The sequence below is a fragment of the Trachemys scripta genome, chromosome 1 (assembly GCF_013100865.1).
Source record: "Trachemys scripta elegans isolate TJP31775 chromosome 1, CAS_Tse_1.0, whole genome shotgun sequence".
Lineage (NCBI taxonomy): Eukaryota > Metazoa > Chordata > Testudines > Emydidae > Trachemys > Trachemys scripta.
In genome coordinates this window covers 299,654,406-299,676,405 of record NC_048298.1, presented here as the reverse complement: position 1 = coordinate 299,676,405, position 22,000 = coordinate 299,654,406, and the positions used below count along the sequence as shown (strand labels likewise).

The following is a 22,000-nucleotide window of genomic DNA, read 5'->3' as shown; positions in this document are numbered from 1 at the left end:
CTTTTTTTTGTCATTAAGCACACATACTGTGTTCATTTATGGTTTTCTGCAAGAAGGCCTTTTAGAACGGCATTCCATAAAATACCTTTCATTTTTAGTGTGAATCTTAGAATGCTGTTTTATCCTCATCATTCAGTGGAGACCCACGCTTTATTTAATGCACACTTAGCCTATGCTGTGCTGAATACAAAATTATTGATTTTCTCCTGGGTGTTTCTGTGGCGCTCTCACCATAATATCTGAGTGTGTCACAAACATTTAAGAGTTTGTTTTCACAACATTTCTGTGAGATTAGGTGATATTGTCCCCATTAGAATTATTATCCCAATTTTACATCTGGGGAACTGAGGCACAGTGAGATTAAGGTCCAAGTGCTCACTAATTTTTGGAGCCCAACTTGAGAAACCTAGGTCCTTATTTTTCAGTGTACTTAGCCTTTTTATAGCACTTCATATGTTCAAAGCAAGCTTCCAGCCAACTTCAGTTGGAGTTGAGTGTTCACCAATTCTACAAATCTGAAGAACACACTTTTAGTGACCAGCAATGAATATGTTGGTTTAAGTGACTTGCAGCTTGCAACCCCCCCAGATTTCAGGAGGAGTATCTGCAGGGAACATTCTGCTATCCCCCTGCATTCCCAGGATAGTGCAGTATTCAGTGCAGATAGTATATTAGGAGAATTTAGCTGTCAAAAGTCTCCACCGAGTATATGCAAACTGAGGGTTGTTGTGGGTTTTTTGTTGTTTTGTTTGTTAGGTTTTATAACTTGGCCAAATTTGTGAGACTTTTCATGGGGATGGCCAAAATCAAGTCCCTGCTTCAAAACATGGAGTTGCTGGAGCTTCTCAATGAAGTAGTTCAGAGTCAGAGTTTAAGGCCAGAAGGGATCATCAAATCATCTAGTCCAGGGCACTCAAACTCAATTTACTTTGGGCTAGTGCCAGTCCTCAAATCCTCCCAGCAGGCCAATAATGTCACTGAAGATGGTGTTCAGAAAAGAAAACATTTTTATTGTATTTTTTATTTCAAATTTCTCAGAAATAATAAAACTGTCATACAACTTTATACAATTCTTTGCCTGCCAGAGAGTTTTTAGTGTTTGCCACACACCTGGCAATGCTTCAGTTCTGACAGTTTGTTGATGTTTGGCCTCAGTGACTGAGCAGTTGAAACCTTCAGGATTGCAGCAAGGTATGCATCAGATAGTTGTGTTTGGTATTTTGACTTGTTTATATTCATTGTGGAAAAAAGTGATGCTGCCTCCATGGCTGACTCTGCCCGGCAACTAGTGATGGTATCTCTATCCCTCTCCCCCAGCCAATAGGGGGGCAACGCCTGCAGCAGACATTGCCAGCAGCATGGCTGCATGCGTCTCTCCTCCACAAGCTGCAGTGGGGAGGTTCTCGGACCACAGATGGCCCGTGGGACTTTGAGACCCCTGATTTAGTCTGACCTCCTGTGTATTTCAGGACACCAACATCACCCTCACAACTGACAACAACTGAAACTAGACCAAAGTATTACAGCCTACAGGAGACTATGTGCCACAGGCAGAGAATAAGAGGGACTGAGGGGCACAGTACCCGAGGCCCCTGTAATGGCAGGGAAATGAGTAAGTGAGAGAGACCCAGATAATCCTGACAAGTGACCTGCACCCACATGCTGCAGAGAAAGGTGAAAACCCTACAAGGTCACTGTTAATCTGATCTCGGGGGAAATTCCTTCCTGGCCCCACATATGGCCATCAGTTATACTGTGAGCATGTGAGCAAAGAAAGAATTGGAAAGAATTTTCTAAATTATAACAGAACATATTTCCCCCTCCTTTTGTTCTCTGAAACATTTTAGCTGAAACTTTCAAAAAGGAGGAAGGGAAGGAATCAGCCTGATGCAGACATCCAGCATAGAAAATTTCATCTCAGTTAGTTGAAGTTAGCAGCAACTGAAAACAGGGACTTAAAATGGGAAATGTCAAGTAACCTTAATTATAGGTGGTGCTAACAGCTCCACATATAATAATTTACAACATGGAGTATAATTAATTCAAGATAGGTGGAGACAAGATGAACCTTTGTCTTTACTTCAGACTTTGTCCTTGTATTACTTTTTCTTTCTTTAACGACGTTTGCTAGCATTCTGGTAATCTTTCAGTTTACAATAGACAAAAGGATCTTTCAGTACTTCCATGGTTGTTTAGTGTTCATTTCTGAGTATTTGAAATTATCATCAGAGAACAGGTCTTTTTAAAATCTATTTATTGTTGACATTAAAACAAACCGAATTAAGCATTCCATATCACCAAAATTAATTGCAAAGAACAACACAAAAATAAAGTTTATCTTATATTTAAGAGTAGGTGCAGATAAATGTATTCAGTCCCCTTCCTTTCTCCTGTACCCTCGCTTTTTTTTCTTATATATTTACACTTGTTTTGGCAATTTGGAGTGCCTGGAGCTATTTTTAAAAATTTCAAGTTATGGCAGAGAATATTTTTAAGTGAAAATTGTGCTTTGATTTTAAAATCAAAATTAAATAAATGAGTTAATTCATATACACAGTCTCTACAGAATCCTCTTTATTTCTCTGTTTCTTCTGTAATGTTTTATTAATTTGCTTTATAACAATGATTTCTGGGTATATTATGAAAATTGTTGTTTAATTCCACTACTCATTACTACTTATGTTGTATATTTTGATAGATTGCATTATATATTTGGCAGAAAGGCAATGGACCACATCTTACTCCAGTGCCTGAGTTTTGTACGGATGACTTGAACTCATATAAGGCTGTTCACTGTGCCACAATGTTCAGTAACTTCCTACCAGTTTGCGTAAGTATCATATTTTAAATTATACTTACTTGCTAGAGAGAGCATTGTAATACAAAGGCTGAAACTTTATTTACAAAAAATCTCAGGGACCTGGAGAAAATATTTTTACCAAATTAAGGGGGGAAAATATAACATTTGGAGTACCATTCTCCTACTGTCTCTTACACACTCAGATCTCTATTACACATTGTATTTCCTGAGACATGATTGATCTATCTAAGGCACTCATGTTCCCCCATTACCAGAGTATCTGAGCACTTCACAATCTTTAATGTATTTGCCTCACAAACATCCCTGTGAGCAGGGTAAGTGATATTTTACCCATTTTATGAATGGAAAAGTGAGGCAGAGAGATGTTAAGTGACTTGCCCAACATCACATAGGAAGTCTGTTAGACCCTGGTCTTCCAGATCCCACACTAACACTCTAACCACTGGATTGTTCTTCCTCTCTGTTAACTGGATAGTTCCATATCATGTACCCTTCAATAGAATTGAAAACAAGACCTAGTAAGATTATTACCTGTCCTCATTTTTATTTATCCAGAAGCTATTTGATTAAAGTATTGCATGCACTATTTAATTCTGTGGCCTTGTGACCTTTTTTTTTTTTTAAATGTAAAGTGATGTCAGTGCTGTTATATCCCTGATATATCGCTGTCCTTGGGAGCCAAAAAATCTTGCCGTGTTATAGATGAAACCGCATTATATCAAACTTACTTTGATCCGCCAGAGTGCGCAGCCCCGCCCCCCCAAAGCACTGCTTTACCGTGTTATATCCAAATTCATGTTATATTGGGTCACGTTATATCAGAGTAGAGGTGTAATTCTACTCCTTTTACCTAGCCCATTTAACTATGTTGAATAGTTTATTATAACTTATTGGTGTTCTGCCATGGTAAGTGATATGTTTTCAGTTTTCTTTTTAGAATCCTTAGAACTATCAGTGTGGGTCAGTGGCTAGAGCAGTGCACCATGTTCTGAGGAGTCCTGGGTTGTATTCTCAGCTCTGCTGCTGGCCTGCAGAGTGGCCTTGGGCAAGTCACTTCACTTGCTGTGCCACTGTTTCCCTGTCTGTAAATGGGAATAACGATACTTACATCCTTTGTAAAGCACTTTGAGATCTACGGCTGAAGATCATTATATAAGAATTAGATAGTGAAGGTATTAATTTGAATGTAGTGCACTAAGGTAGGATTACAAACCCTTGTGTTCCCCACAAGAAATGTGAGCTAAGCGGATAATAGCAAACCTAGAAAAAAAAAATCTTGGAGCTAAGAAGACACACACATGAACTTCCCTGATCTATCCCTTCCCCCATTCTTAATTGGTTAGTCATCTGGTTAGATTGTAAGCTTTTTGTCAAGCATTTAGCATGTAGAGCAAAAGATGATAGAGCTAGAAGAAACTGCTGTGAGAGAAAACCAAGTGTGACACTCTCTGCCCCGAAGTGATACTCTGCACCCCATATTCACCATGGTGATATAATTATGATATGTTTTGTACAAAGTATGCCTTGTAAGGTATCATTTTAAAAGTCTTAATCTGAACATTAAGTTGTATGTGCTATCATTGTATATGAAGTTATGAAGTTTTGCTATATATGTGCCACTGAAACATGTTGTGAGGTTGGGAACACCCACAAGCAGCCTTTCACATACAACAAATAAAAGGTCAAACAGCATTGGTGGCCCATGGAGGAGAATGCACTCACAAGGATTACCCCAGGAACTGTGTACAATGGAAACCTCTCAGAGATAGCACAAAGCAAAAGATCTTTCCAGCAAGCTGGAAGAAGATATAAAAGGGGGAAGTGACGTCACTTGGCCTCACTCCCTTTACAGCACAACACCTGGAAACACCTTAGGAACAAAGACTGGGGACCTGGGGAAGAGGGGCCCAGGCGGGAGAGAATTCCAGCCTGTGTATACAAAAGTTGTAACTTGCTTGTACTAGCTAGCAGGGTGAGACACCGCTTGATTCAAATCCTATCTAATTTATAAGGCCTAGATTGCATTTCTGTTTATTTCTTAGATAATCTGCTTTGATCTGTACACTCACTACTTATAATCAATTAAAATCTATCTTTCTGCAGTTAAATTTGTTTTATCTTTTTTATCTAAAACAGTGTGTTTTGCTAGAAGCGCTTAGGGAATATGCTCAGGAACAAAAACTGGTGCATTGTCCTGTCCACATTGAGGCAGGGGTGGACTGGGAAATAAACTTACAGGTCAGGCTTTTGACCAGGACAACACAGTACAGCTCTGGGGTCCTAGGCTGTGGAGTTGGGGGAGAAGCCTCTATGTAACTGCAGCTGGGTGTGTCCCTGCCTGTGTAAAGGTTTGTGTGAGTGCAGGACCGGGAGCGATCTGCAGCTTGTCATAGCCTTCACAGTGTGAGAGAGGGCCCAGGTTGGTATGTCAGAGACTCAGTGGTACCCCAGTTCCAGGTTGCACCCGGGGGCGGGGGCTGTCACACCAAGTTTATCATTTCTTAGTTTGGTAGTGCTTGAGGGAAGCAGTGCTTTGCATCTCAACAATAATCTCTATGGCAGTTCAGAGGTGATAAACCAGGGGTGGGCAAACTATGGCCTGCCCGGGCTTTGAATTCGGCCTGTGGGATTGCCCCCCATGGCGCCGTGGGCCCCGCGCCGCTCTCAGAAGCGGCCGGCACCATGTCCCTGCAGCCCCGGGGCGGGGAGGGGCGAGGGAGCAGAGGGCTCCTTGCGTTGCCCTTGCCTCCAGGCCCCACCCCCCGCAGCTCCCATTGGCCAGCAACGGGGAACCACGGCCAATGGGATCTTCGGGGGAGGTACCTGGAGGCGCAGCAAGGGCAGTGCACGTGGAGCCTTCCACCTCTCCCCCACCTTCTTCAGAGGCCGCAGCGCTTCCTGGAGCAGCGCAGGGCTGGGGACAGGGCAGGCAGGCAGGGAGCCTGCCCTGGTGTGCACCGCTGCCACCCCGGAGCCACTTTAGACAAATGGTGCCAGGCCGGAGTCCAAACCCCTCCTGCACCCCGTCCCCCAACTCCCTGCCCTAAGCCCCCTGCTTGCACCTCGCACCCCTCCTGCATCCCTGCCCTGATCCCCCTGCCACACCCCTCCTGCACCCCAACTCCCTGCCCTGAGCCCCCTCGTATACCCCGCACCCCTCCTGCACCCTCACCCCCTGCCCTGAGCTCCGTGCTGCACCCTGCACCCCTGTGCACCCCAACCCCCTGCCCTGAGCCCCCTCCTGCAGTCCGCACCCCTCCTGCACCCCTGCCCTGAGCCCCCTCCTGCACCCCAACCCCCTTCCCCGAGCCCCCTCATACATCCCGCACCCCTTCTCTGCCCCAATCCATTGTCCTGAGCCCCTTTCTGCACACCGCACCCTCTCCTACATTCCGCACCCCAACGCCCTGTCCCGGCCCTGCATACAATTTCCCCACCCAGATGTGGCCCTCGGCCCAAAAAGTTTGCCTACCCCTGTGATAAAATGTGGTCCTTGAGGACTGTCCTACTCTGAGAAGATAGCACAGAGCTTGCATCCCATGGTAACGGGGGACCTAATGTGGCATTAAACCATCTTTGTGACCTCCAGAGTCCTAAAGCCTGTGTATGTAATGGCAGCTTCCTATAGCTGTCCTATAGGCTGCAGCCCTCAATGCTCCCCAGCCCAGCATGCCCCCTATGCCAATACTTCTGCGGTAGTCCTTGCAAGGCAGCTTTATGTCTATCTTCCACAGTTCGTGTGTTGGAAGAATCCTCTCCCAAGCATATCCAGTGCATTTAGGGATCCTTTACATTGCTCTGGCCCTTCTACCAGTATAAAGGGGCTGGAGCTGGGTGATGTTCTCACCCTGTCTGTTTGAGCAGAACAATAGGAGTCTGAAGACCAGTCTTACTTTACCCAGCACCTCTCTTGACTCACTGTGAGACTTTGGGCAAGTCCTTTAACCTCTCTGTCCCTTAGTTTCACTGTCTGGAAATAGTCAATAATAATCAATTTTCTATATAAAGCACTTGGATTCTCTCAGTACAAAGGTGCTGTACAATTACGAAGTAGTATTAGTAAGGCATTTTTAAATTAAAATACTCAGTGGAAAAGAAAACGATAGTACTACCATATTATTTAATGGCTGGTGAGATAAAATCCTGACTTCCACCTCAGAACTCATTACTTTCAGATAGCTTTTCACCACAAATCTCCACTTCAGTGATTTCTTCTTTCCCTCTGGCATGTGATCATTTAAAAACAAATACAAATAGAGAAAAATTCCAAAGCACCTAAAACAAAATATCATAACAAAGAAAAAAAGTACGAAAGCAATCTTTTTATGGCTTTTCTTGTACTGTTCTTTGTCAGTATTTGTCTAATTTAGATTTTAAATTCTTGGAGACGGTGTGCTTTAAAGTGCTTTGCACACCAATAACTATAAAAATGTGTTAATTATTGTCTCTGTGTCAATGAATGCAGCATAACTTTATGAATATTGCTTACACCAAAACAGTTTTTTCTGATATGTAATCCTTTTCAAATTTCTGCTTCCCAACATCCTGCAGTTTCTGCATCCTATATTACAACAATTATTTTGTTAAAATGTCACTTGTTTGTATCAGTGTTAGTACATGAAGTCCTCCTATTCATTTTCTTTCTTAATGATTTGTATTTCTGGCTCCAACTATAATACTACATCATTTGTAAACAATCATTGGACAATGTTATTTCAATCATTTGCAAATACTGGTGCCATATCTTGACAGGTAGAAAATGTATTTTGAACTGTACTACTTAGCACTGTACACTATGCTGCTTCATACACTATACAATGCAAAGGTATTTTCTGTTTTATTTCCAAAACATACATGTGTACACAATGTAACGTTAAAAGCAGTGCCTGCAATTACAACATTCATTTTTCCATTTCCTTATAGGGAGACCCAGTGAAGAAAGAGGATATCTTTGTTGCTGTAAAAACATGCCGAAAATTTCACAGAGACAGAAGTAAGTTCTCAATTTTTCAAGACTGAAGCTGTATGTTAATGAAATTAACTTAATAGTTAATCAACAAGCTAAGATACTAGGATAATTGTTTGTAGTTCTTATAACTAAATGTTTGTGAAATCTCCAGAGAAATATAAAAGCTGAATAGTTCCAGTTTTCAGAATTTAACAAGATCCCCCAAATTGACCCACCTTAATCCATTTATAATCCGCTCAACTTTTTCATGACTTAAAAATGCCAAGTTTAAAAGTATTCCTTCAATCCCAAGTGGCCCAAACAAATGCACTGTACTCTCTTATTTCTCCCTGAATGTCAGGGAGCCTTCACACTGTTGGTATTCAGGGAACATTTAGAATGCCATCATTATAAATTATTGTGGCTATATGGAAACTTAACTATTTGCTGAGGAAAGAATTACATAGTGTTGCATTCTTATCCAAACTGTTTCTACTTCATGTTACTATATTTAGGTTAAAATTATCATCATTCTATGAAAAATAATAATAACTTGGAAAAAATTACCTAACATGAATTATCTTGCATTCTTATCCAAACTACCTTCTTCCTTTCATATTAATGGCTTCAGATTAAGTAAAAATATATTTCATTTGTATACAAGAGTGTCTTATAAAAAAAACTTCATTCAAATAAACCAACGATTCCAAATAAACTCTATGTAATAACTTGGGAAGCAGCAATCTTGGTTAGCTATCTGCCCCCCGCCTCCACCCCCACCAAATAACAGGGTTTTATCAAGCTCATTACTAGATGATCTATTTAGGTTCCAGCCAAATAGCTGATACAGGGAGGATCAAATCACTTTCAGGTTGAAGCTAATTAAGGTAGCCTGCCTAAATGATTAGTTGTTAGGTAATAACCAGTATTTTTTACCCCCAACATAGGGTTACATGAAACAGTCCAGTGCAATTCAGGATGACATAACTTAATATGTGAGTGACAAATTTAGGTGTAAATAACATGATTTGTCAGGATTAAACATACAGCTCCTAACCCATGAAATATATGTATGTGAGATCTTTTAGACGACAAAGTTGTTTAACCTAGGGCTGTCTCAGGTATTTGAGGAACTGCTCCGTAGGGGTTGTTTTTAAATAGGTTCTATGGGTTCTATCCACACACTTCTGTACTCTTATATGCGCTACCAGCCATCTGCTGGAGTTAAAAACAAGTGCAAGAATTCTATGGTAGACACATCCTTCTGGTAATAAAAAATAAGAGAAAAGAAAACAAAACCAAAAAGACAGATACTTATGCAGGATGGTTGTCACAATTCTTGTGGTTTCATTCAGCCTCAAGATCATCTGGTACATGGTTGAAAAGATTAGCCATTGGTCCTACTGGCTTTGATGTTTAATGTTGACACATTTGCTGGCTGCCTAGAGGTTACTTGCTTGAAGATGCTGAATCTTAAATGTTGCATGTTGCTGGACTCCTACCTGTTGGTGGGCTTGCTGGGACAATGGAGGAAGCACAGGCCTCTTCGTTAGGCATTCTGTAGCCAGATGCTAGCAGCCATTGCAGGCAAGCAAGCCAGAAGCCAGTAGCAGGTCATTTTCCTAATGTTCAGTTTTTGAAGCTGGTGGTTTGGCTGGTCCTGCCCTCCCGCTCCCCTCTGTTCCCTTCTCTTCCCTCCCCCTCCCCACCCCCGCTTTGGATCTCCTCTCAGGAGCTTCTCTCCTGTTCTGAGGCCATTGGCATTACCTAGTAGGGGCAGGTTAGGTCACCTTTATGCAAACAAAGTGCCTCCCCATTCTAGTAATTTCAAGTTCAGGAAAGTCCATAGATCCAAAATATACTCAGTGACTTGGTCAGCAAGTTTAGGTGTATTTTGAAACATTTGAGGTCAAAGGTCAGTCTACAGGCATTATTCGACTATCCTAAAAAGCCCTGACTCAAAAATAATTTTAGTTGGAAATAAAATCATAGGAATACACCAATCATACATTTACTCAGCCATGAGCGGGATGGTTTCTGTTTACAGACATTCTTATAACTTAACCTTTATATTTTGGTTCTCAGACCCATAACTTTCGAATAGTATCTTGTTGACACACACAATCTGTGTGAAAGGTTGGCCTTCAACTCAGTCAGAGTAAAAAAAAGTCTTTTGCTCCTAAAATCACAATTTTGGGGTTCAGGTTTTTTAATGCAAGTCTGTGTGCCTCACACCTTGTGTGTTAGATAAAGTTTATTGACGTTGCTAATTTGTTATTCTATCAGAAAGCATTATGTGACTATAGTAATTGTTACTGTAGGCATGTATTCTATAGTAAAACAGTATATTTATTAAAAAGAAGAGTTTAAATTTTAGATGCTAGATTTTTTCCCAGTTAGTCTTTCTCTTTTTTTCTTACTGTATGAGGTTGACTTCCCAGGAATGAAGACAGGGGTACAAAAGTTATACATGGCGAATTATTCTTTGAGAAGACCATAATGGGGGGTTGAATAAGAGGGAACTGTGAAGTGCAATTCATATTATATGAAGAAAGGACAGAAGTGGTGAAGAGAGCACCCATTATTCAATATTTACCATTTGAGCACAAATTATTTTAATAGTTTAGGGTGATATGGCTGGGTTCCAGCTCCACAGTCTGTTCCTGGGACTCTAATCTTCTCTGGTGCCATCCCCACTGTCTTCCAGTCTGATCACAAGACCATGCATGTTCAGAAATATGTTGTGGAGGACAGCGGCTTCTCTGCTAAGGGTGGTAGTAAGGACCCAGACAAACTCCTTGTAGAAGGGGCTTGTAGAGGGGCAGTTGTCAGACTTGCCATCGCCATTCTTAGTCTTGTGGTAGAGGGTTTTCAGTACTTGATGCACTCCCTGCATTGCACGCCAGTCTGGTGCATGCCAGCTCGACCACCTGCTTTGAGATTGTGTCTTTACTCACACCAGAAGTTAACTAAAACCTCTGGTTTGCTCCTCTGGCAGGCTAGCAGCACACTGGGTGGGTGGGCATTTTGCTGTTCGGCAGAGCTGGGTTGAGCTGCATAGAAACTGGACCAGGCTGCATTAAACGCTGAGCAAGGGTATATAAATGGCAGGTAGCTTCTGGTGGATAAGGGGTGAATAGGAAGTGATTAAGTAAAGGGACACAGAAGATAAAATTGCATGAAATTGTAGGAATGGCATTGGTGGTCTATCAAAACAGAAGCCCCGGTACCTGTGCAGTTGCTACCTCCACATTCCAAAGTGAGTGGGTAGTGGTGTGACTCACAGCTCAATGTGGGCTTTGCAACATACTTCCTAGCTGAGGATGCCAGCAGAGGTTCAACACATGCCTAGACGTGTGTTTAACGGCTTTGAGTATGGATGGTAGAGGGGCCTGAGAAACAACATGTGGCAAGCCTTCAATGCTTTAGTGTAGACATAACCCTTAGCAATAGGGAAACCAGGGAGTAAAACCCGTATCTCCTGACTTCCAAGTCCAGTGCTTTAACCAGTGGATGACAGCGTTCCCTCTCTGTTACCTATCTACCACTCATTCTGTTCTAGTCCTGGATGCTCTCGTGAGAAGAGATTCCTAAACATTCTGAATAATATAATTGTTTTCTTATGTGGACAAGGATCCCACGAGCATCAAGGATGAAACTATTACACTTGCTTTATTTATAAATTTTAAAAATAGTATATTTATTACTAGTGGTTTTGGTGGTGATTACAAATGATGGCTAAGGATAAAATCAAATGTTGTTTCAGAGTAGCAGCCGTGTTAGTCTGTATCCGCACAAAGAACAGAAATCTCAGCCATGATTTGGTCTCTGTGCAAGAATACACTGTTCAACTTGGCCATGCTCTGCTCTTACTTATGTATCAAGGCTTTATGCCCTATTTTTTTCAGAATAATATCTATTTTATTTAGTTTATTTTTTAAGACTTTGTGTTCTACTTAATCAAGACATACTTCTGGTCTCCTAGAGATTGGTTATCTGTAACATACACCTTTTGGCAAAAGGAAATCAACTATCATATACTGTAAATGGAGTTGACTGAAGAACTGCATCCATGTTTACTTTCCCACCTCACTGATGATTTAAAAAAAAAAAGCTACTATATTAGAGCTTAAAAAAAAAGGGAATCGAAGGCTTTAAAGGCTGGAAGACATGAATGCACGGTATAAACATCCTTCAGGGAACACATGTTGAAGACGGAGGAAAATTCTTGAGCTTTCCTCACAGCTTCCAGTGTTCCACAATGAAGGATAATGTCGCCCAAGAATGTGAAAGATTAATGGATGCCAGCTTCAGAAAGCTCCTTTTTCCCAGTAAGTCATTTTTTATTATATGCCAAAAGCTACATTAATGCAACAGTAAGGCTGCAAATTTAATTACATGTAAGTGAGGGCATTTAAAATAAAGAATTTACCACAACTTTAACTCTCCCTCTTGCATGTATGCATTTTATGATCACATTAAAAGAATAAAATGTGCATCCAAGGTTTTAGAAAGAGGTGCAATTAAAATATAAACCAGGAGCACACAGTTGAGTTGCCATAGATATCATCCAAAGGGCAATATTACAAATCTGCTTAAGAACTTTTGGTAAAGATGTGCATTTATAGTTAGAATAAAGTACACTTCCTTTGTATTCATTGCGCTATAATGCAACATTATGCAATGTGGAGTGATCAAGTAGTGAAAGTCGCTTTGAAATATGTTATGTACAAGGAGGCAGACTTAAGGTGATGGGAACTTCCTGTGTTCAGTGCAATTCAAATCTCAACCTTAATATTGTATTGACATAATTTTTTGCATATATTTACTTTTGGGGGTTTGCTGCAATTTGCAACAAAATAAAAACACATTTAAAGAAGTGCTCCAAAATATTTTTTAAAACAGTATCTTCTAGAGCAGAATGTTACTGCTGTGGAATCATATCTTCTACAGATCTTAAAGTTTTGTTCCCCAGTTCTCACCATTCTTAAACAACAGTTATCTTTTTGTTCACCTTAATCCTTAAATTGATTATTATTCAGGCAAGAATAAATAACTCTTGTAACTACTTATGTGAATAGTGCATAGTACAGGAAAGCAAACATCCAAATCAAGTACGATCTTTCTTTATGAAGAATCCACTGAGCTGTCATATTGTAATATTTCTATGCCACACAGTTCACATTTTCTGATCAGCCATGAACCATCCAGTTTCGCAATTAATGTTCTTCCAACAATTATTAATAGTTTTCTTGCACTGTTGGGGTGCACTGGCAGAAGTGTGGGGTGCAGAAAGGTTGGAGTACAGGGACTTGGGGTGTACTGGCACTGTTGAGGCTGCAAGGGCTTGGGGTGCATTGGCAGAGCTGGAGGTGCACAGGGGGGTCGAGGTACACTGGCAGAGCTGGGGTATGCCAAACCTCTTGCTTTCCTTCACTGAAGCCCCAAACCCCTCTACTCCTATTTTCCCCATTCCCCCACCTTCTACTATCCCTCCCCTTCCAGGAAACATTCACATGTCTATTTTTTCCCCCAAAATTACTTGGATTACATTCCCCCCAAAATAAAATTGCCACCCAATACTCACAAATTGTAGAAACCTTCCCCTATTCAGTTCAAAATTCCTTTTTGTCATAGGTTAGAATAGATGCATTCACAGCCAGCCAGGGGACTGTTCGTTCATCCAGTCATTAATACCTCTTAGTTTAACAGTACCAGCAGAAGGAAACCATGTGGGGGATTTTTGGGGGGAAGAAGTTGTAACTCAGGAATTCCTTGGTCAAATGATCCCAAATTTGGATCACTAATGCTGCCCTGCACCCACATGAGGCTCACCAAATTACAAAGGAATCTGATTAACCATTCATATTTTAAAGCACTTACAAGAGTTGAACTTCTGAGCATTCAAATGGCAGGAATGGAAACCCTCAGGCCGTTTTACTGTATTGTCACATGAGCAGTGTTAAAATGTACAATTTCCTAAAATACTGTTCTCAACTTGAGTCCCACCAAAGATGTAGTGGGTGTCATGCACTATCTTGGGGTACATCTACACTACAGGGGGGAGTCGATTTAAGATACGCAAATTCAGCTACGTGAATAGCGTAGCTGAATTCGACGTATCGCAGCCGACTTACCCCGTTGTGAGGACGGCGGCAAAATCGACTTCTGCGGCTTTCTGTCGGCGGTGCTTACTACCACCTCCGCTGGTGGAGTAAGAGCGCCGATTCGGGGATCGATTGTCGTGTCCCGACGGGACGCGATAAATCGATCCCCGAGAGGTCGATTTCTACCCGCCGATTCAGGCGGGTAGTATAGACCTAGCCTTGGATAAAACTCAGCAGACCTGGACCATTTGATCCACATCACATTAATAAGTTGATCTCTAGCTCTGGGCAAAAAAAACCCCAAACATCTACAATTTTTTTAAATGTTAATTTTGTCAGGGCTTATATCTCTGGAAACCCTGGCTCAAATGACTCCAGATGATTAACCCTACCCTATACCCTCCTGAGGCACACCAAATTTTAAAGAAAATCTGACTAAGCGTGTCAGTTTTAGAGGAGTTAGAAAGGTATACCTTTAAATAGATGTCATGATGCAAACTTAACTATAGTGGCACTCCCGCACCACTATAATAATTGTTACCACAGCATTATAAACAAAATCTAACACAGATGTAAAGAATATGCCTGGTCAGCATTTATTTAAACATCTTGTACAAAGGTGTTTGATTACATCCTTCATACAGTATGAATGAAAATACACTCATATTTTATGAGAAATTTTATTTTTATGTAAAACTCACCCAACCACTTGTAGCTTGTCTTTCACAGAACTATAAAGCTGCCTCTCCTAACTACTGTAGTACTGAAAAGAACAACATAAGTGTTAGGATCATGATGCCTTATTTAGAGGCAGCATTTTCATTACCATGCCACTGAATATATCAGCTACCAGGCATCCAACTGTTATGGGTTCGATTTAGATTATAACACGAGGTGTCAAATAACATAGGTTTAATCAATTTATGAGTAAAAGCCAAAACAAACAGAGTAATACAGAAAGGAAGGCCAATATGCTGTCAAGCAATCCGGGACACCACAATGCAGCTGGTCAGCTGTCTCAAAGTTAGGCACCTAACCTCTGGGATGTTTTCAATAAACAGAGGATTTCACAATTTCTTTGCATTACTTTAAATCTAATACATCTTTCTCATCTATCTTCTTTGACGTGTTTTCAAAGTCAAGGTGATGCCTATAATGGTCTGTACCTGGTAGATGGGGCATATTTTGTAAAACACACATTTCACACTCTTTACACAAACCCTGCACATAATCAGGACAGAGATTTGCAACAATTTCTTATCTTTGTTTTGAACATTTATGATAAATAAAGGGGAGGGAGGTAGCTCCCTTTTATGGACACCCAGCCAGACAGTTAGCTGTAAAATCCCTCTTAGTAGCTGTTCTCTACTTGCTTTACCTGTAAAGGGTTAAAAAGTCTCGCTGCTATGCATAGGTAAAAGGAATTGAGTGGGCACCTGGCCAAAAGAGCCAGTGGGAAGGCTAGAATTTTTTAAAATTGAAACAAGATTCCCCTTTTGCCTGTCTCTGTTGTTCTCCCAGAGAGAGGGGGACAGAGCAGCGATGCTGTAAGAAGCTTTGGGCCAGGTATGAAAAATCGTCTGTATCATACCTAGAAAAACTACTCATTTGAAACCCCAGATATGTAAGTAGATCAGGGAATGTCTAGGAAGACGCGATTAGGTTATCTCTTTTATTTCTCTATTTACATTCCTGGTTAATAACTCTGTTTTGAGAGAACTCAGTTTCACAAATTTTCAGTATAATTCCATTCGTTATATGTGGAGCTATTCCTGCAGCATAAGCAATATATGTAACTAAAACTTTCCAAGCAGTGTTTTTCCACTTTGCCTTTGGCCTCACTGAAAAGCACTCTGGTTTAATTTGGTCAGTACAGCCATTTAAATAAACGGTAGCTACTTACGTTTCTAAATTAGCTGTTACCAATCAAGAAAGAGATCTTGGCGGTTTATCATGGATAATTCTCTGAAAACATCCATTGAATGTGCATTGCAGTGAAAAAAGCTAACAATGTTAGGAACCATTAGGAAAGGGATAGAAAATAAGATAGTAAATATCATAATGCCACTATATAAATCTATGGTATGCCCACACCTTGAATATTGCATGCAGTTCTGGTTGCCTTATCTCAAAAAGGTATATTAGAATAGGAAAAGGTACAGAGAATGGCAACAAAAATGATTAAGGGTATGGAACAGCTTCCCTCTGAGGAGAAATTAAAAAGACAGGGACTTTTCAGCTTGGAAAAGAGACAACTAAGGGGGCGGAGAGAATATGATAAAGGTCTATAAAATCATGAATGGTGTGGAAAAAGTGAATAAGGAAGTGTTATTTTCTTCTTCACATAGCACAAGAACAAGTGGTCACCCAATGAAATTAATAGTCAGTAGGTTTAAAACAAACAAAAGGACATAACTCTTCACACACTGCACAGTAAACCTGTGGAACTCATTGCCAGGGAATGTTGTGAAGGCCAAAATTATGACTGGATTAAAAAAATAATTAGGTAAGTTCATGGAGGATAAGTCTATGAATGGCTGTTAGGCAAGAAGGTCAGGCATACAACCCCATGGTGTGAGTGTCGCTAGCCTCTGACTGCCAGATGCTGCAAGTGTACAACAGGGCACGAATCACTCAATAATTGCCCTGTTCATTGGCTCTGAAGCACCTTGGCATTGGCCACTGTTGGAAGACAGGATACTGAGCTAGATGGACCATTGGTCTGACCTAGTATGGCCATTCTTATGTTTCAATACGACTAATTATTTTTCAGTACCGATTGTAAAGCAGACCTGGGAAGGTGAGGCTACCCTTGTTGAATATTACAGTGATTATGCAGAGACCTCCATTCCTACTATAGATTTAGGAGTACCTAATACTGAAAGAGGTAAGCTTCTAATATTATCTTTACAGAAAGTTTCATTGTATGAGTATGATAAATTTTCAAGGTGAAATGTCTATTCAGTGTATAGTAAGTTATGCTGAAGTGTTACATTTTTGTAGCACAGTCCTTTGGAAGTAAAAATAAACTAAATATTCTTCTTTCTAATCACACAAAACAAGAGATGGGTGGAGAATACAGTTCCTTTGGACAGAATCATTTTCTTATGATCTGGTGCCTCAGTACTATGGACGTGGGCACAGTAAAAATGCCTGAGTGGACGGTTTTCTGTTTGTTGAAATGTTTCCTTCTGCCATCACTATTCTATCAATCTTGTTGATATTAAGGTTGTTGCAGTAGCAGGTCAGAGTGATACATTCATAACAGAAGACCTTATATGATGCCAACTGGTTGCTGTAGCATGAAGCACTTACAAGATGGTTTCAGAGTAATATGTGCCTACATCTAGTATGCCTGTGTTTTTAAACATTGAAACTAAATGGAAAAATCAAACAGTATTTTGTCTGAGCACGTAACATAGTAGTTTAAAGTAATAATTTAAGGTGCCCTTGAACAGAAAAAAGCCTTCGATACTATGGCTTCAGTGGTTTGTTCATTCTCATTTTATTGCCTTCTTTCACACACTTCACTTGGTGTATTTCTTTTCAATGGATAGCATAGAACTGGAAACATTTGCTGTAAATCCATTTTTATTATGTTAATGGATAAAAAAAAAAGTACAGATAAATAGAGTTTCTCAATGCCAGGAGGGAAAAAAGCGAAGCTTTTAACCAAAAATATTCTGCTGTGTGTCAAAGTGTTTTTGTTGAAAAAATCCCAACTATAATACCTCAATCTTATTTATTTGTTTTTTTTATTACAAGACGCATTAATAGTGTTAATTGCTTCTGAAATATCTCTCTTGAACACAAGTGATTTTTAGTGTTAGTGATTTACTGTTTGATCTTCCTGGAAGACATTTTTAGCTTTAACTAAGCTTGTATGACACTTTATTTCTCTTGCCATTTTGATTCTCACTTACCAGCTATAAAACACTGCTTTTTATTAAATTCTAAAGCTTTTGCTTTGGGGAAGCTATCAGGAGCCATGATTTAATCAGAGTTAATGCCTATACCTTTGATTATTCCATTGATTGGTTGTGCCTACTCAAGTCTTAACAAAACAAATCTAATTATATACTGACCTGGTACATTGTAAAGTTTAATTTATGGGTATGAATAATACTTGTATAGCATATTTCACGCATAGCCCTCAAAGCATTTTACAAAGGAAGTAATTACATTATCCCCATTTTATGGATGGGGAAACAGAAGTGAGTTGGTTTGGCCCTGGTCACCCAGCAGGCCAGTGGTAGACCAGGGAATAGAACCCAAGTCTCTGGAATCATAGTGTAGTGCCCTGCTCAGTAGGCCATGTTGCCTCATAGAAAGCAGCCTATTGTGGAATCACATCCAAATCAAAAGCACTCTCTACAATACAAATTGAAATTTGGATCCTCAGCTCCTTTGCCACTTTGCCATTATCTGCACAAACATGTTTCAACACTTTGGTCAACACTGTATTATCCAGTAAAATGTATCATTCAGATTAATTTACAAATAATTGTACACGCACACACACTCTCTCTCTCTCTCTCTCTCTTATTCCTCCCCTTTTTAGGTCATTGCGGGAAGACTTTTGCCATTTTGGAAAGATTTTTAAATCACAGCTCTTCCAAAACACCATGGTTAGTCATTGTGGATGATGACACCTTAATAAGGTACGAATTACAGTATTTCAGAAATGCTCTTAATTTGTATTAATAAAAGTTTTAGAAATATTTATTTATTTTGATTTATACTCCAGTAAATAGGAGCATTATCTTTTGCTCCATATATTCCTGGTCTCCTTTTAAAAATACAGTTTACTCTTATAAAATCTCCTATAACAATTTATACACATAATAATCTGTCACTACTTTGAATATGTGACAGTCCTATATTGCCATCTGTTGATACAAGAGCATATAAGGCATTAACTGGTTGTGACTAACTTTAAGTTAACACATTTTCTAATACAGTGCATTTTCCTGATGTGGAGCAGATCCCAGAGGATGAGGGCTCCAAACCCATTCTTAGTCCTAACAGCCAACCATACCTATGTCTAGGGCTTGGCTTTGTTAGAAAATTGTCATGTTCGAACACAATCTAATTTTCTAAAAAAAGAAATGCTCTAGAAATGTTTACTGTCTCTTTCAAAGTAGATTAGTAAATTATATTTTATTATTGCTTTCAAAGAAATAGCAAGTTGGTAATTTGAACAGTCATGGAGAAGCAGAAAAATACACATTTACTGCTTTACATTCAACACATTTTGAAGGGGAGTTGGTGTTGCAGAACTCACATGGAGTAATGGTGATCCCGCAGTGACGAATGAGGAATAAATTAGAGCTGTTGGGAATTTCCTGTTTCGTTGGAAAATACAAATTGTCGAACCCCAAGTGTTTTGCAGAAACACCTTGGGTTCAACAACATTTTATTGAATCACAGGCAGGCTTCTATCAGAACCCTGTCTGGTTCCTGGGGCTGCTGGGGAGCCTGGGACTGCCCCAGAACCAGGACTCCAGGGTTTGTACCTTGGACGCAGCCCTGCCCTGCAACCTGCTCCAAAAATCCCAGCGCTTCCAGGATCTGCAGCTGTGGGGCAACACGTCTCAGGGCTTCCAGGCCGCCATGAAGCTGGGAGCCTAGAAGTCCTGGGACCCAGGCTCTAACAGGGCTCAGCTCCCAACTTGATAGAAGGAGCCTCAGGCTCTAGGGGCTTCCAGGTTCAGTGCCATGGAGTCAGGAGCCTGGAAGTCCTGGTACGGACTGCCCCAAGAGTTTAGGGAGTCAGCTGGCCCAGCAGTCTGGAAGCTCTGCAGCCCCAGCCCAAGACAGTCTGCATGGTGGATCTGCCCAGGAGCTATAGACTGTAGAAGGCCCAGCAACTACTAATTGAAAAATTGATACAATTGTTGTCAGTTTCATCTCTCTTGTTCAGTGGGGGAGAGTAGTGAAACTGACAAGAATTATGTCAGTTTCACGCAGCATTTGCCAAGATCAGAGGAAGCGTTTTTTTGTTCAGAAACACCATGTTTTCAAATAAAATTTTTCAGACTCCCCAGTTCATGGGTAATTCTGAAATTAGACTGAAACCAGATTTCAAAATATCAAAAATTCCCATGAACTAAAAATTCCAACGTTTGGACAGTTCATGCCTAATTAAATGAAGTTTAGCAAGTAGCAGGATCAGTGTGCTGTTACTAAGGCTATGTTTATGTCAGGGAGGTCATGGAAGTCATAGAATCCGTGACTTCCAGAGGCCTCCCTGACATTCTCTGCTTCAGCCTCAGGGGCCAAGGGACTGGAGCTGGCAGCCAGCGGGGCCCCAGGAGGGTTCCAGCGACAGGTGACAGCCTCCTCATGAGGCCTCCTGCAAGGTTCCAGCGACAGGCAACAGCCTCCAGAGGGGGCCCTCCTCAGGGTTCCAGCAACGGGGGGCGCCTTGGGCAAGCAGGTGGGGATGTCCCATTTTCTCTTTGGGAAATATGGTCACCCTGCAGCTTCCAGCTGCTGCGGGCACAGGGGGAACCCCACAGCTCCCAGTCACCACATTGGCAGGGGATACCATGGAGCCGCAGCAGCAAAAGTCACAGAAAGGTCACGGCTTCTGTGAATTTTTGTTTATTGCCCATGACCTATCCATGACTTTTACTAAAAATAACCATGACCAAAATCTTAGCCTTAGCTATTACCTTTCAAAAAAGAAATCTAGGACAAGTTTGAACCAATTAAGAAGCATGACTCAATAGTTCCTATTAAAACTGGATTTGATACATGTGACAGAAAATTGGATCAGCATGTTGAAAGATGGTTGGCACTTTTTGAGATAGAAAATGAACTTAAATTGCTTCTGTGACACTGAGATATAAGAGAACAGGACTGTGACAGGTTGGATCACAGAAACCCCCTTGGGAGCTGCCAGCCAATGTGCCAAGACTACTTCTATTCCTGTTTTCCCTGCCAGCTCAGGACTCCAGCACCCTGTCTTGCTGAGCCAGACACTCCTGTCTGCTCCAACACAGACCCAGGGCCTGAATTACTTGCCCCAAAGCTGCAGGTTTACCCGAAAACAGCTCACAGAAGTGGACTTGTCTTTAGCACTCAGATGCCCGACTCCCAATGGGGTCTAAACCCAAATAAATCCGTTTTACCCTGCATAAAGTTTGTGCAGGGTAAACTCATAAGTTGTTCGCCCTCAATAACACTGATAGGCAGATATGCATAGTTGTTTGCTCCCCCAGGTATTAATACATACTCTGAGTTAATTAATAAGTAAAAAGTGATTTTATTAAATACCAAAAGTAGGATTTAAGTAGTTCCCAGTAGTAACAGACAGAACAAAGTAAGTCACCAAGGAAAATAAAATAAAATTCACAAATCTAAATATAGATAATCTCACCCTCAGAGATGCGTCAGTAAGTTTTTTTTCTCAGACTGGACACCTTCCAGGCCTGGGCACAATTCTTTCCCCTGGTACAGCTCTTGTTCCAGCTCAGGTAGCTAGGGGATTCTTCATGATGGCTCCTCTCTCCCCCTTTGTTCTGTTCCACCCCTTTATATATCTTTTGCATAAGGTGGGAACCCTTTGTCCCTCTGGCTTTCCACCCCCCGTCACTGGAAAAGCACCAGGTTAAAGATGGATGCCAGTTCAGGTGACATGATCACATGTCACTGCAAGACTTCATTACCCACTTGCCAGCACACTCATATATAGGAAGACTCACAGGTAAATCACAGCCATCTGTAGACAATGGTCCTGGTTAATGGGAGTCATCAAGATTCCAAACCACCATTAATGGCCCACACTTTGCATAATTACAATAGGCCCTCAGAGTTATAGTTTATATTTCTAATTTTAGATACAAGAGTGGTACATTTATACAAATAGGATGATCACACTCAGTAGATTATAAGCTTTGTAATGATACCTTACAAGAGACCTTTTGCATGAAGCATATCCCAGTTACATTATCTTCACTTATTATCATGTTTTTATAAAACCATATAGACTGCAACGTCACAAGGACAAGGTAATTAGATATCAGCAACATGGGCCCCTGAACATGAAGAAAAAGAGGTCGAGACTGTAACAACGTTCTTAAGGTTAAATCATATGACAAAAGAGGAATTTGCAAAGGG

At 40.8% G+C, this 22,000-nt stretch overlaps 1 protein-coding gene across 6 annotated transcripts in view; it reads left to right on the top strand.

Moving 5' to 3' along the window:
* Window positions 1-22,000, top strand: part of B3GLCT (beta 3-glucosyltransferase) — a 150,291-nt gene that overhangs the window by 111,235 nt on the left and 17,056 nt on the right. For 5 of the 6 annotated variants that reach the window (XM_034758662.1, XM_034758657.1, XM_034758659.1 and 2 more), the window contains 4 exons: window positions 2,699-2,830; window positions 7,745-7,814; window positions 16,650-16,763; window positions 18,438-18,537. In XM_034758662.1, the coding sequence (XP_034614553.1) occupies window positions 2,699-2,830; window positions 7,745-7,814; window positions 16,650-16,763; window positions 18,438-18,537 (416 nt within the window). The remainder of the gene's footprint in view (window positions 1-2,698; window positions 2,831-7,744; window positions 7,815-16,649; window positions 16,764-18,437; window positions 18,538-22,000) is intronic. The other variant, XM_034758658.1, reaches the window with a different exon arrangement.